Source organism: Hemiscyllium ocellatum, chromosome 14, assembly GCF_020745735.1.
Source record: "Hemiscyllium ocellatum isolate sHemOce1 chromosome 14, sHemOce1.pat.X.cur, whole genome shotgun sequence".
In the NCBI taxonomy this organism is placed as follows: Eukaryota; Metazoa; Chordata; class Chondrichthyes; order Orectolobiformes; family Hemiscylliidae; genus Hemiscyllium; species Hemiscyllium ocellatum.
The window spans coordinates 13,669,898-13,686,179 of NC_083414.1; the positions used below are offsets into that span (position 1 = coordinate 13,669,898).

At 39.6% G+C, this 16,282-nt stretch overlaps 1 protein-coding gene across 1 annotated transcript in view; it reads right to left on the reverse strand.

Annotated features, from left to right (window-relative positions):
• LOC132822253 (twinfilin-2) overlaps window positions 1-16,282 on the reverse strand; it is a 141,977-nt gene that overhangs the window by 44,351 nt on the left and 81,344 nt on the right. The window contains exons 4-5 of the mRNA XM_060835387.1: window positions 7,461-7,556; window positions 3,087-3,191 (exon numbers count right to left, since the gene is read on the reverse strand). Coding sequence (XP_060691370.1) covers window positions 3,087-3,191; window positions 7,461-7,556 — 201 coding nt within the window. The remainder of the gene's footprint in view (window positions 1-3,086; window positions 3,192-7,460; window positions 7,557-16,282) is intronic.

The window sequence follows — 16,282 nt, forward strand, 5'->3', positions numbered from 1 at the left end:
CAGATCATGTGACATTATTTGAGCTCCAAGTTTTTACCTGAATTTATTAGGGAGAAATGATCATGATAGGGTTTGTTTTGGATATACAACAATCTCAATGTATATCTGGCACACAGGACTTTGACATGCATGAAATTCTCAGTTCAAATACACTGCATTTCTCTCATGCAACTCAGCAGCAAACTTACACAATGACTGCTGTATCAATGCAAGTGACTGCTGTAGCAACAGCAATATTTGCAAATCCACATTTTTTATTCTTATCTTAATTTTTATTTGTGACAATTTAAATGTGTAATCTGCAGTTGTCAATATGATATTATCATGTTGCACACTGCTTCAGCCTGTACTGGATTATAGGTATGGCAAAGCATGTTCAAAGGCAATTTACCATGGTAACACCGTCCCTTTAATTCTTCTGTTTCTGATATCATCAGATATGAATGAAAGGTTGCATTGTACAGTACTCTGGTATAACCAATTCCATTCTTTATTACAAAAATCAAAGCTTTGTCAAGTTCACTTCAGTAAGGCACAAGATAAAGCAAATGAGGGAAAATATTTATGTACTTACCTGGATCACCTTATCCTGCAAAAGACAGCAAAGTCACCCAAAGCTACAGAAATAGTTTTTGTCACAATCAGGTTAACATGTTTTTTAAAAGATGACTTTTTGTCTCAGAAGAGAAAAATCTCCATCGTTCAGACTTCTTTGAAATAAATGTGAATCCAATGAGCAGAAGATTTATATAAAGTTCTCACTGTGGCACCTGTAGATAGATTTTGTATGGATCCAAGCAATTGGTTGATAGTCACACATCCAGAATCACAATGAGGCCACATGGCCCACTGCTCATGACTGGCTGTAGAGAGTACACCTCAACTCCTGTTCTTTTCCCATGTCCCTGTACACCATTTCTGTCCAAATAATCAGCCAATGCCATCCTGAATGCGTCAATTGGACGTGCCTTCAACACATTTCAAGGTCGTCTATTCCATATTCTTACACTCACTGTGTGACTTCTTTTTCTCACATTACCTTTGCTTTGTTTGCACATCACTTCAAATCTCTTCTCTCTTTTTCTTTTACCGGGGGAACAGCTTCTCTCTACTCTATCCAGCCTGCTCATGATCAAATCTTTATTAAATCTCCACTTAGCCTTCCTCTCTCCAGGGTGAACAGACCCAACTTCTTAGAATTTATCCTCATTACTGAAGTTGCTTATCCTGGAACCATTCTTGTTAATCCTTCAGTGTTCTCTTCAATGCATTAATGTCTTTCGTATAATGTGGCAACAACAATTGTACATAATACTCCAGTTGAGATCTAAGAAGTACCTTGTACAAGTTCAGAATCACTCCCTGCTCTTGTACTATATCCCCTATAAAGAAAACTGAGAATACTGTATGCTATATTAAATGCTCTCTCCACCTATCCTGCCAATTCCAATGATCTGTGCACTTATACACCTATATCGTATAAATGCAATATGAGGCATATTAACCTATGAGTTCATAGATAAGAAATTCTACTAAATAGTGCTATTGATTCAAGAGTGCCTGGCAGTATTTTTGTTCAATTATCACACTAATTGAATTCATGTATAACAGGCTCATGATCAGCAAACACTGTCCTTTATTGATGTTAATTAAATATTCTGCAGTTCATTCATGAAAAATACTAATTACACAACCAGGAATTTGGTTTAAATTCATTTGAAAATCCTGATACAGTCCTTTGATATACAGTATATTCATTACATTCAGCAAATGTTATGATTCTGGATCAGACTGCCAAATTTGTGTTATGATTTGGCTAGGGATCAGTAACTTTTTAAACAAAAAGTAAACAAAAATGTGAGATACAAGGGACTTGCTGAAGGAATAAAATCAAAATATTCCAAGGCTTTGAACAACCAACAGCAAACTTTAGAGGGTTAGAACAACTAACTCAAAACTTCTATCCTAACATCAATGTAAATATGGATAACAGACAACAATATCAAATAGGAGAAAGTGAGGACTGCAGATGCTGGAGATCAGAGCTGAAAATGTGTTGCTGGAAAAGCGCAGCAGGTCAGGCAGTATCCAAGGAGCAGGAGAGTCGAAGAAGGGCTCATGCCCGAAACGTCGATTCTCCTGCTCCTTGGATGCTGCCGGACCTGCTGCGCTTTTCCAGCGACACATTTTCAACAATATCAAATAGCCTTTCACACGTCATCAAATAATGAACGTGGTCAAGATAGATCCCATGAATATCTCAGCAAATCCCTGACCTTATTGACACTGTCGGTCACCAAATCGCATCAAACCTTCACAACAAAACAAACTATTTACCATTTACCTAGCTCCAGAACAATTCAAAATGCAGATCCATCATGGACTGCCTCAATGACTGCTCATGTTCACTCTCCCAATTGGGACTGAGGCCCCTGGATCAGGTACTCGAGCACCTACTAAGATATAATTTCAGTTTTTCATATTTAGCTTCACCAACCTGGTATGCCCCTAAATTTCTCTGAGCTTGAACCTTGTACAACCTAACAAAGCAAATACTGCATGTGGTCTTCCTACTGCCTTGCTCTCAGCTTTACTTACCTATTAATGATATAAGACTGTTCCTGAGCTCTGACCACAACAGTTAGCTAAACCTCCTGGCTCCATGGTCTCTTCTGAATGTCTCTGTCCCATTGACTAAAATTAACTGTTCAGTAATCCTTGAACTGTTCTGTGCGACCAATTGAAATCCTCATAATAAGCCCTGCACTTATTCCTTGGCGGTATTGAATGTTGCTAGTGTTTTGAAAGAGTCAAATGTAGCAACCCATTCAGCTGTCTATTCCCTGAATGACACAATATTCAGTGTTGCTCACTTCCACAGTAATAAGTGGATACAATAAGACGATTTCACCACAGATCAAATTAAGATATGTGCTTATTCCTAGAATTCAATTGTAAGACCCTGTAACTAGTTCTTGATGTCTGCAGAGATATACAAAGTAAAGAACCATTTTCTGTCATACTATAAAGACTGTTGAATAAAACAGCAGGGAAGTGAATGATGATAGTGAATTAATGACATGTACCTCATTAATCTTAATCTGTTTCAGCTCCTCCTCAGCTGCTGTCAGTGGTGCTGGTCCCAAACGGGACAATACATGCTTCTGGTAGCCACTAAAACAGACATCTTCCTGTCGGAGAAATGTATTGTGACTTTCAATATCAGAATATTAACAAACATAAAATCAAATTGCTATTAGAATTGATATTATCAGCAAGGCAATTTCAGATAAATTGCATTAATTTGTTTTTGGAACAAAATGTATGGTCGGCAAGATAATGTGCATAGACTAACATACAAATTAGCATCAGAAGTAAGCCATTCATCCCATTATGCTTGCTCCATCATTCAATGTATCATGGCTAATCTGTTTGTGTTTTAAATTCCACATTCCCAGCTACCACTTAACTGTTAATTCCCCTGCCCTCAAGCATCTACTACCTCTGCCTTGAAAATATTCAATGATCTTGTCTCCACAATCTCCTCAGGCAGAGAGCCCAAAGTTGCATAATGCTCTTCGTTGTAAAAGGGAAACCCATAATAAATTAAACAGTGCCAGCTATAATCCACATAGCAACTGGACAAGTCAGATGAACAAGGGTAACACAGAAGATGGATCTGTAGAGTGCATCAGGGGCTGTTTCTTAGAGCAACACATTGAAAAATATACTCAGGAACAGACTATCCTAGGATCAAGTAATATTTAATGAGGTGGTATTAATAAGAGATCTTTAGTCAAGGATCATCAGGTGGGGGAAGCTGGCTTGAGTGTAAGTGATCACAACACGATGGAAACATATTATGTACAGTTCTAGTCACCACATGACCAGAAGGATGTGCCATGCTCTGGGGAGAGGACAGAAAATGTTTACCATGATGTTGCCTGGTATGGGGGATTTTAGCTATGAAGAAAGGTTGGATAGACTTTTGTTTTCACTGGAACGCAGGAGGTTGAAGAGAGACCTGACAGAAGTATATAAAATTGTGGATGGCATGGATAGAGTACAAAGTATGAGACTTTTTTCCCCAGGGTGAAATGGTCAATAACTAGGGGATATAGGTTCAAGGTGAGCGGGAGGGGGGTGGCATTTAAAAGAGATTTGTGAGGCAAGTTTTTCACACAAAGTGTGGTGAGTGCCTGGAACATGCTGCCAGAAGTGGTGGTGGAAGTAGACACAATAGCAGCATTCAAGAAGTACCTGGATGAATACATAAATAGGAAGGGAATAGAAGGATAGGGATCCTGTAAGTGAAAACAGTTTTAAATGGGAAAGGGCAAAATGTGTCGGTGTAAGCTTTTTCTCTTTGTTTTAAACATCTGTTTCAGAGAGCGTAACTTGGGTGTCCAACCAGTGCAATAAATTAAAACAAAGATAAAATAAAGAACTGCAGATGCTGAGGATCTGAAACAAAAACAGAAATTGCTGGACAAAGTTAGCTGGTCTGGGAAGCAAAATTAACAAAGAAGGGTCACTAGACACGAACCAGAATTGATCAGGGACCTCGAAGTGAAGGAGCCATTGGGAAGTAGCGACCATAATACAATAAGCTTCAATCTGCAATTTGAGAGAGAGAGGGTACAATCGGAAGTGACAATATTTCTGTTGAATAAAGGGAACTATGGAGCTATGAGGGAGGGGCTGGCCAAAGTTCAATGGTGCAATATCTTAGCAGGGATGACAGTGGAGGAACAATGGTGGATACTTCTGTGTATAATGCAGAAGATGCAGGATCAGTTCATTCCAAAAAGGAAGAAAGGTCCTAGGAGGCGGCATGGGTGGCCATGGCTGATGAGGGAAGTTAAGAAACATATAAAGTTAAAAGAGAAAAAGTATAACATAGCAAAGATGAGTGGGAAAACGGAGGACTGGGAAGCTTTTAAAGAACAACAGAGGATTACTAAAAAGGAAATACGCAGAGAAAAAAATGAGGTACGAAGGTAAACTGGCCAAAAATATAAAGGAGGATAGAAAAAGCTTTTTTAGGTATGTGAAAGGCAAAAAAATGGTCAAGACTAAAATTGGGCCCTTGAAGACAGAAATAGGGGAATATATTACAGGGAACAAAGGAAGAGCAGAAGAATTGAAGTGGTACTTCAGATCTGTGTTCACTGGGGAAGACACATGCAATCTCCCCGAGGTAACAGTGGCTGAAGGACCTGAACTGAAGGGAATTTATATTTGCCAGGAATTGGTGTTGGAGAGACTGTTAGGTCTGAAGGTGGATGTCCCCGAGGCCTGATGGTCTACATCCCAGGGTACTAAAGGAAGTGGCTCGAGAAATTGTGGATGCGTTGGTGATTATTTTCTAGAGTTCGATAGATTCGGGATCAGTTCCTGCGGATTGGAGGGTGGCTGACGTTGTACCACTTTTTAAGAAAGGTGGGAGAGAGAAAATTATAGACCAGTTAGTCTGACCTCAGTGGTGGGAAAGATGCTGGAGTCTATTATAAAGGATGAAATTATGACACTTCTGGATAGTAGTAACAGGATAGGTCAGTGTCAGCATGGATTTATGAAGGGGAAATCATGCTTGACTAATCTATTGGAATTTTTTGAGGATGTAACTCTGAAGATGGACGAGGGAGATCCAGTAGATGTAGTGTACCTGAACCTTCAGAAAGCTTTTGATAAAGTCCCACATAGGAGGTTAGTGAGCAAAAGTAGGGGGCATGGTATTGGGGGCAAAGTACTAACTTGGATAGAAAGGTGATTGGTTGATTGGAAATAAAGAGTAGTGATAAACGGCTCCATTTCAGAATAGCAGACAGTGACCAATGGGGTACCGCAGGGATCAGTGCTGGGACCGCAGCTTTTTACAATATATGTTAATGCTATAGAAGATGGTATTAGTAATAACATTAGCAAGTTTGCTGATGATACTAGGCTGGATGGCAGGGTGAAATGTGAGGAGGATGTTAGGAGATTACAGGGTGACCTGGACATGTTAGGTGAGTGGTCAGATGCATGGCACATGCAGTTTAATGTGGAGAAATGTATGGTTATCCACTTTGGTGGCAAGAACAGGAAGGCAGATTACTACCTAAATGGAATCAATTTAGGTAAAGGGGCAGTACAAAGAGATCTGGGTGTTCTTGTACACCAGTCAATGAAGGTAAGCATGCAGGTAGTGAAGAAGGCTAATTGCATGCTGGCCTTCATAACAATAGGGATTGAGTATAGAAGCAAAGAGGTTCTTCTGCAGCTGTACAGGGCCCTGGTGAGACCACCTGGAATACTGTGCGCAGTTCTGGTCTCCAAATTTGAGGAAAGACATTCTGGCTATTGAGGAAGTGCAGCATAGGTTCACGAGGTCAATTCCTGGAATGGCGGGACTACCTTACACTGAAAGACCGGAGTGACTGGGCTTGTATACCCTTGAGTTTAGAAGACTGAGAGGGGATCTGATTGAGACATATAAGATTATTAAAGGATTGGACACTCTGGAGGCAGGAAACATGTTTCCGCTGATGGGTGAGTTGCGAACCAGAGGACACAGCTTAAAAATAAGGGGTAGGCCATTTAGGACAGAGATGAGGAGAAACTTCTTCACCCAGAGAGTAGTGGGTGTGTGGAATGCTCTGCCCCAGAAGGCAGTGGAGGCCCAGTCTCTGGATTCGTTTAAGAAAGAGTTGGATAGAGCTCTCAAGGATAGTGGAATCAATGGTTATGGAGATAAGGCAGGAACAGGATACTGATTGAGGATGATCAGCCATGATCATAATGAATGGTGGTGCAGGCTCGAAGAGCAGATTGGCCTACTCCTGCACCTATTGTTTAAAACAGAATTTATTTGCTAACCAATCAGCACATTTCCTCATGCTGTTTAAAACCGTCTTTCCTTCTGAAATCTGGTATTCTTACAATTCTGTCCTGAGGACTAAAAGATGAAAATCTTCAACAGCATCCCTCTTTATTCAGCAATATTCTTTTGCAATAATGATTTTAGTCTTAAACGCTATGCAGTCCTGGAAAATATAGAACTCACAATCTGATCTTAGATAAATGCAGATTGTATTACTTAGACTTGGGAATTTTAAAGAGAATGAAACATTAACTCCCCTTTTCTTTTCACGAGTGGTGTGACCTTTTGAATATTTTCAGCATTTTCAGTTTTTGTTTAGAGTAAAAGTTTAAAATAAATGGTGGGAATTGACAGATTGTGAGTGAATGACACTTGCTTCTAGGAACAAGATCCAGAATAATGGAACATGGCTTTAGTATAAGATAACTCGAAGCAAATTCCAGGAAAGAAAACATCTTTGTTTATTTAAATAGACTTATGGAGATCATTAGGCTTGTATTTTTAGAAAAATTCACATGTAAAGTGCAAAAATAATCGTTCATATCATGCAGTTTTGCTACAAAATTCACCCACTGAAGATGAAGTATCATGGTACCTTCATTGTTCCAAACAATTCATCTTTAATGTGTCCTCCACCAAATTCCTTTTTCACAGTGGCTCGAGTTGCTGCATACAACATCTTTTGTCTGACCTGTGTAAAATACAACATGGTGAGAGTGAATATACAAGGTGAAACAGGAATCAGGGAAAGCAGATTTTCTCAGTGGAAGTCAACTATAGTAAGTTAAGAGTTGAAACTTTCCTCTGCACAAGAACAATGTAGAAGCTGGGCAACTGGCAATCCTGAAGGCTTTTATGCTATGGCTGCCCTCATAGAATACTGACAGTATGGAAGCAGGCCATTCGGTCCATCAATGCGAATGACATTCTACCCAGACCCAACTCCCGATCCTATCCCTATAACCCAGCATTTTCCATGGCTAATCCACCTAACTTACACATCCCTGGACACTATGGGAAATTGATCATGGCCAGTCCATCTAACCTGTGTATCTTTGGACTGTGGGAGGAAACCCATGCAGACACTGGGAGAATGTGCAAACTCCACACAATCAATCAGTCACCTGAGGGTGGCGTCAAATCTGGGTCCCTGGAGCTGTGAGGTCTCATTTCTAATGGTATGACCTTAATTAGGAACACTTATCATTGATCCAGTTCCAGAATAGATCAAACTAAAATTTACTATCCTGTGTTTGGTTCTTGTTTACTTTTTGGATGGAAGTTACACATTGGACAGGACTTACTGGACTTAAAATAAATCAAATTAAATTACACAGTTCAAATATAAATACTCATAGTATCTGTGTAAATAACTAATGATCAATGAAACCTCAACAGAAAACTGAGTTCAGTAGCTTCCACCTGGCCTACTGGATGTCATTAGCAATCTGTTTGAATGTATCCACAGACATACATACTTTTACTGTAGAGAGAGGATACTACACACCTCTACTTTATCTCAACAATTAAGTAATAGGAGCACTCTACCTACATCACTAACCAAATGAGTATAATTTGTACATTGTTAACTTACTTAAATTTCCTGACTGAAACACATTCTCTCATTATGTTTAAAAAAATAAACTCAGCTCCACATACAGAGGATGTAACAGACACATTTTCAGGTTTGTGTGAATAGATATTCTATGTGGTTGGAATTTTACAATTGCCTTCAGACAGACACACACCATAAAAAAGGCTGTACTGCAAAAATGACACAGGAATACAGCATTAGGAGTGAGTTTTTTTAGCCCTTTGAGCTTGTTCCATCTAGTGGGATTATGATTGATTTGCAACCTGACATTTGATACGGATGAACTTTGACTCATAGCCATTGGTTAACAAAAATCTATCAACCTCAGATTTGAAGTTAATAATTGATTATCAGCTGCTGATTACAGGTATTTCTTAATTTCACTCCTTAAATGTATGACTTTAATTTTTAGATGAGTAAAAGCAAATGTCAGGAAAAAAAACTCCAGTTATAAATTTTAAATGCCCTTCTAGAGGTTGGATTTGAAGAACAAGTTTGTGTGTGATGCACTGCATTTTTCAAAATTCCATATAAAGAGCTGATATTCATCTGTTAAAAACAAAGTATCAAGGTATATACATGTCCTGTGGGTGTCACAGTGGCTCAGTGGTTAGCACTGCTGCCTCACAGCATCAGGGACCCGGGTTCGATTCCAGCCTAGGGCGACTGCCTGTGTGGAGCTTGCATATTCTTTCCCCGTCTGCGTGAGGTTCCTCTGGGTGCTCCAGTTTCCTCCCACAGCCCAAAGGTGTGCAGGTTAGGTGAATTGGCCAAGCTAAATTGTCCCATAGTGTTCAGTGATGTGTAGGTTAGGTGCATTAGTCAGTGGAAATGTAGGGTAATGGGTCTGGGTGGGATAGACTTGTTGGGTCAAAGGGCCTATTTCCACACAGTAGAATTTCTAATTCTAATTCTAAAAAATTCCCCAAACAGCAGATATACATCTACCTTGTGTTTTCCACTTCACAATATTTTTATATCATGCCTTTATAGCATATTATGAAAGTTGAGCTGGCTTAGATTACATACAGTATTTTAAAAATGTCAGCCAGCAAAAAATCACAGATGTTTCTCATTGAATCTAAAACAGTCCAATTGGACCAATTGTAGTTTATGATATCACTCACTTGGATGCATATTATAAATCATGCTACTGTGATCCACTACGTATTACTTTTCAATTGCTTCCTTTGATTTGTCCTCCCCAAAGCTGTTGTGTCTGTGATACAGTGAAACAGAAAGCTATCCTTTGGCAATGTGACTGTGTCTCTCATCTATAATCTGGATTAAGTACTAGTGAATTAAGAGCCTTTGAAATGAACCCAATACTATCTGTGGCAATCGCACCAGTAAGCTTGCCGTGCAAGTTGCAGAACAGCAATCAGCCCAACAGATGTTTTCTGGATTGTATGAGTCAGAGTCACATCCAAAGTGCACTTAACCATTGTGCTACTGGACTGCGTACTAGAGACAATTTTGTATCAGAATTTAGTGCAGCCAAGGCTTATCGATTAGAATCAACTAATTACATTTATACAGTGCCACAGGGGCACTGCTAAACAAAGTACAAAATCCAATCACATATACTGATAATAGGACAGGTGACTGCAAGTTGATCAAACAGGTACATTTTTGGTGATTTAAAAGAGATGTAGGTACAGGAACAGAAAGGTTCAGGGAGGAAATTCCAGCGCTTAGAGCCCAGGTAGCTGAAGGCACAATCACCATAATCCTAGTCATAGAGATGTATTGCATAGAAACAGACCCTTCAGTCCAACTCGTCCATGCCGACCAGATATCCCAACCCAATCTAGTCCCACCTGCCAGCACCCGGCCCACATCCCTCCAAACCCTTCCTATTTAAATACCTATCCAGATGCCTTTTAAATGTTGCAATTGTACTAGCCTCCACCACTTCCTCTGGCAGCTCATTCCATACACGTACTACCTTTTAAGTGAAACATTTGTCCCTTAGGTGTCTTTTACGTCTCTCCCCTCTCACCCTAAACCTATGCCCCCTAGTTCTGGACTCCCCCACCCCAAGTAAAAGACTTTGTCTATTTATCCTATCCATGCCCTCATGATTTTATAGATCTCTACAAGGTCACCTCTCAGCCTCCGACTCTCCAGGGAAAACAGCCCTAGCCTACTCAACCTCTCCCTATAGCTCAAATCCTCCAACCCTGGCACCATCCTTGTAAATCTTTTCTGAATCCTTTCAAGTTGCACAACATCTTTCCAATAGGAAGGAGACCAGAATTGCACGCAATATTCTAACAGTGGTCTAACCAATGTCCCATACAGCAGCATGACCTCCCAACTCCTGTACTCAATATTCTGATCAATAAAGGAAAGCATACCAAATGCCTTTTTCACTATATCAATAACAAAAATAAATTAAGATATAAAATTTTCTGAATTGAGTTTAAATCTTTGCTGCAATTTAAAGCACAAAGATTATTTCAAAAAGCAATGCTCTTTACAAGTTTAGATAACACCATATAGTTTTGGCCTGCAATTTTATCTGCACATATTGTATTTATGGACCAAGTTCTAGAAAATGGGATTTGAATAGTTGAATGGTTGTGAGTACACGATGGGCTGAAAGGCCTTTTTCTATGTTGTAGAATTAGAATTAGCTTTATTGTCACATGTACTCCCATGAGTACAATAAAAAGTTTACATTGCCATTTACAATGTCATCTTAGGTACAAAAATACAAGATCATAGGAATAAATTCTAACAATGAAGACACGCAAGTTCAGAATTACAGTCCTTCCAATCAAGTTCACGCCAGCACCTAATATCCAGACAGTTCTGACTTCACCTTGAGTTTCTCAAGGCCAGGAGTCTGCAATGACTTCACTTGAGGGGCAAGGACAGGAGGTAAGAAGAAACAAGGGAATTAAAAAAAAACACAAAAAGAGAAAAAGAAATGGATGGAGTGAATGATCTCTGCTTGAGGAGTCCTACTCTGCCTCCATCTTAGATCATCATGGCTGTGAAATAGGCAACTCATGACTACTGCACTGCACTTTAATCATGTAGTATGATTTTGCAGTGCTTTTAAAAAAAGATACTAGGAGAAAGTGAGGACTGCAGATGCCGGAGCTAAAAAAAAAATACACCAAATAAAAATTCTAATATCCTTTCTAACAACATTCTGTGTGAGTGCCAGTTCTTCGTCAGAAGGGTAATTTAACTGCAATTGCCTGATTACTCCAAACTTTGGCTGTTGCAATGTGTTGATAGGTCCTGTCTGCAGGTGGCAGTAGTTATTCATTAAAAGGTGAAACTCTTTAAAATTGTGACAATTTCCATTCTTGCAGATAATACTTGTTCTTTTACAGGATTACGGCCAATGCTAGTGTTTTCTGCTTTGACCATATTGGTCCACTGTAAGAATGTATGATTACAGCCAGGATTTCCTCATATGATGATTTCTGATTTCAGCCATGGAGGGAATAAATGTTAAAAGGAGGAAAAATTAGGAGGCACAGAGATCTAGAATATTAACATTGGTAACTGTTAATGGTGACAAAATATATTTCAAAAATATTTTAGTGTTACTTTTTTAAAGTCCTTGCTCATAAAGTGAATTCCTTGAACAGTTTTTTTTAAGGAAAGTGCCACAAAGATTCTTTTCACTATTTGACCTTGGTTTAACTGGGAAAAAAATAATTGTTATCAAACAATCAGTGAATACAATCTGTAATGTAATAGCTGTGTGTACATCTCTCATATCACAAGGTCACTTGCAAGACAATTATTTGTTATGACTACGTTTCTTTAAAGTGCTCCTTCGAAACAATTAACTTTGTTGGGACGTGGTCTCATTAGAGGAAACAGATTGGGAATCACTGTGCATTAGAGCTGAAAATTATGCTGTTAAGAGCTGAGAATCAGTGGAATTCACATTCCAATCTGACAGGTTTTAAAACAAAATTCAGCAGATTTTATTGTTCACCCGTTGACCCTCCAAAGAGCCTGATGAAGGGCTTTTGCCCGAAATGTCGATTTTCCTGCTCCTCGGATGCTGCCTGAACTGCTATGCTTTTCCAGCACCACTCTAATCTAAACTCTGGTTTCCAGCATCTGCAGTCCTCACTTTTGCCTCCAAAGAGCATCCCAACTAGATACCCCTCCCCACAACCCCAAACCTATCCCGATTAGCGATGGGAAATACATGGTTATCAGCCTAACCCACACATCTCTGAACACATGCGCAATTTAGCATGGCCAATCCATACTTTAAGACAAAGATAGATAGTTTCTTGGTTAGTAAGAGGATCAAGGGCTTTAGTGAATGGGCAGGAAAATGGGCTTGAGAAACATATCAGAGTCGAGAGTGAGATGCTGGAAAAGTACAGGAGGTCAGGCAGCATCCAAAGAGCAGGAGAATCGAAATTTCAGGCATAAGCTCATCATCAGGAATCTTATGCCCAAAACATTGATTCTCCTGCTCCTTGGTTGCGGCCTGACCTTCTGTGCTTTTCCAGCACCACACTCTCGACTCTGATCTCCAGCATTTGCAGTCTTCTTTCTCCTTGAGAAACATATCAGCCACGACTGAATGATGGAGCAAACCTGTTGGGCCAAATGGCCTAATTCTACTTCCACATCTAGGGTTTTATAGAGTGTGATGCTCATGTAATAATGCCAAAAACTCCATGTCCCAGCAACGAAGGAAGAATTATTGTTCATTGCTATGTTTCTGTCGCATTGCTACCACTTTGAATACATTCTTAATATGCCCAAACATCTCCCTGTTTTTGATGCATTCTCTCTTTTGTCTCCTACAGGTATGAGTGCCATCTGCTTGGTCTCAATGGCCAAGATAGCAACGCTGCATGACATCATCTCTTCTACCTCCAAGGAAGGAGCCTGAGAACTCTCAGTGTTGGCACTAACAAGGTTAACTCCTGCATCCTCTGCCAGCTTAGGTACTAACACCCTGCTGGGTATTTTTGCTAGATGACAGTTGGCATCATACACTTGTGAGCACACCAGTTCCTCATCATAGCTGGCTTTGGAAGAAACACCTCAGGTTTCTGGCACCCTGAGGATTGCTGGAGACCATGCACTTGCTCAGTCTGCTGATACTGGCAATTCAGAACTTCATTGAAATGCACAAGCAGGTTTGTTGGAAGCATTGGGCAATCTGACTCAGGTTAGAGAACGCTAACCTGCTGTTTACAACCTGCTCCCTTTGGCATGTGAACAACTGGCTGCCTTCATGGACAGGTTGGCAGCTGAAGATTCCACCCTGTAATCTATTTACTGGAGTCTTGTAGCCAGTTGGATGTATGTTCTCAAAATACTTTTGATGCAAATTTTTCAAAAGGTAAACAATCACAGTTGTAACATAGAAGTTTAATTCACCATGAAAATGTCTATAATTTTATGTTTAAATCTACCCTGAAGTAGAGGAACAAAAGGTTGATCAACCACTACAGACAGTGAGAATCTCAGTTTCGCTGCTACAGAGGAATTATTGAGAGGAGGCCAAGTGATTCCTATAGAGCAAAGGAAAATATGAATCAGTCTGCCCCTTGTGTAATATCAGGAGGGTCATGGAAGCAGCCTGCCTTCTGTCCTCTACATTTCACAAATTTCAAACTGTGATAAAATGAACAGAACATAAAGATTCTGTACAGTTAAAACTCTGAACGTATTTGCAGGCCACATTCTGTGTCTTGGGATAATGTCCAAACTGAAGCTTTTTTTCTTAACTGCATTTACTGATATTGAGGATTTGAATGAAAACAAACCATGTATTGGGAAATAGGTTTCCTTTATTAATTATTTTCCACTCTGTCTTTGGACATTTGTCTTTTATTAAATTGCAGTATGTTAAATATAAATCAGCCAAAAGCTCACATTTATTTTCTCAGCAGAAAAGAAGCAATCTCCAGCAACTTCCTGCCCCATCTATCAAGTGTAACTGGCAGCCAACTGATAAGGGCTTACAATGTTGCTGTTATTTATTTCAAACATATGCTTCTCTAGTGGACTTCACACTGTAGTTCAAACAGTTTTTTAAAGAAGGGTGAGGCCATTATTTTTAGGAAACAACTAAGTACTGTATAGGGTTCAAGAATAGCAATTAAAAATTAATGCACAGCCATTCCCGAAAGTTAAGGTAATTTGCCTGGAACATGTGAAGAAGGAAACAAAAACTGAAGTCTGTAGATAGCAAGCTTAAGGAAGCATGGCTCGGTTTTTACACATTTAACTTTTTTTAATATAAGTTGTGACTCTACACATACAGACCTTTGAATGAGAGTTGAAACTGGGGGTTTGCTTTGTGAGGTATTATGCAGATATAGTCCATACCAAAGATAGCAAGCCTGCCAACCCTCACCCTGACAGACAAGCGAACTACATTACAATTTGGGAAGTTGCACAATAAAGCAAGTTATTGTTGCTCCTTCCGGCTGAGGACGATTGACTGAGTGCCTCCCTCTGCTCTGTGCATTCTAGATACTCGAGAAGGGTTAATGCAAAGAACAGTCAATTTGCAGCATTGTTTTCAGTTTGGGAATTGCATGTTTTGCTTAATATGGACAGGTTGTGGCAAGGACAGCACTGCACACTTCCAGGAGGCCAATCACCAGGCTGGTCCAGTCCCACTCCTGTGTTCCTTCAGGATTCCCTGTGAAAATAGGGCAAAATGTCTCACTTGTCACCCCATTTCACACTTTCAACATTCACTCGCACCACCAGGGATAATTGCGGCAGTAGTGCGTATTATCTATAAGATGCTCTGAACAACTCACCAAAGCTACTTAGGCAGCATTTTACAAATCCTTAATCTCAGCAACCTAAAAAAACAAGGGTAGCAGATATTTGGGAATACCACTGCCTGCAAGTTCCCTTTAAGCCCACACCAGCCTGACTTGGAACTTTCTCGCTATTCCTTCATTGCTACTAAGACTGCCTTTCTGACTGGGCTGTGGGTGTACCTCCATCACATAGACTATAGCAGTTCAAGACGGTGGCTTACCATCAACTTCTCATGGGCAATAAATGTTGTGTTAACCAGTAATGCTGACATCACTGAATGAATTATAAAAAAGAAATCTACCCCGAATCAAAATCTAACATTTTTCTTCCTCGGGATACCTGGTGAGTGAGTGCCAAGCTTACATGTAGCATCTAAATCTATTTGGAGGTGACATCTTTTAGGTGAGGATAAAGATTGAACTTTAATAATTGAGGCGTGCGGTATCTTACACTACTTAATTGCACTCACTTCCAATAAGTGTTGAGTGTGGGGTACTGGAAAGGCACAGCAGGTCAGGCAGCATCCGAGGAGCAGGAGAATCGATGTTCGGGCAAAATCCCTTGATCACTTCCAATAAGCGTAAAGTGCATCCATGGATCAAAAATACTCCGAGACACAGTTTAACTGCACAATATCTGATTTAGTTTTTTTGTGTAGTTGACGTAGTCAAAAATTATTGAGAAGGTGTTCACTACCACCGTGCTTGGTACATATTTTTAACTTTCATGATCAATTTTAGATAACAGAAATTTTTAAAAAATCTATTCAGAGCACCGGTTTTTTGTAAAATGTTTTCAAATCGGCTCATAATTTAAAACAGCAAATGGCCTGCTTCAAAAGCTTGAGTTAGTTCACGCCAGAAAGGTGCTTCATTGAAAGAATTTACACTGCAATCAATGTACTTTTTAATATTTAAAAATTAGAAAATAAATAAAAGATCACTGGTCATAAGTGGATTGTTGATGTATATTCCTTGTTTTCTATCTATGATGCACATGCTAGTATTCTTAACATTGTGTTGAATAAAAATCATGCA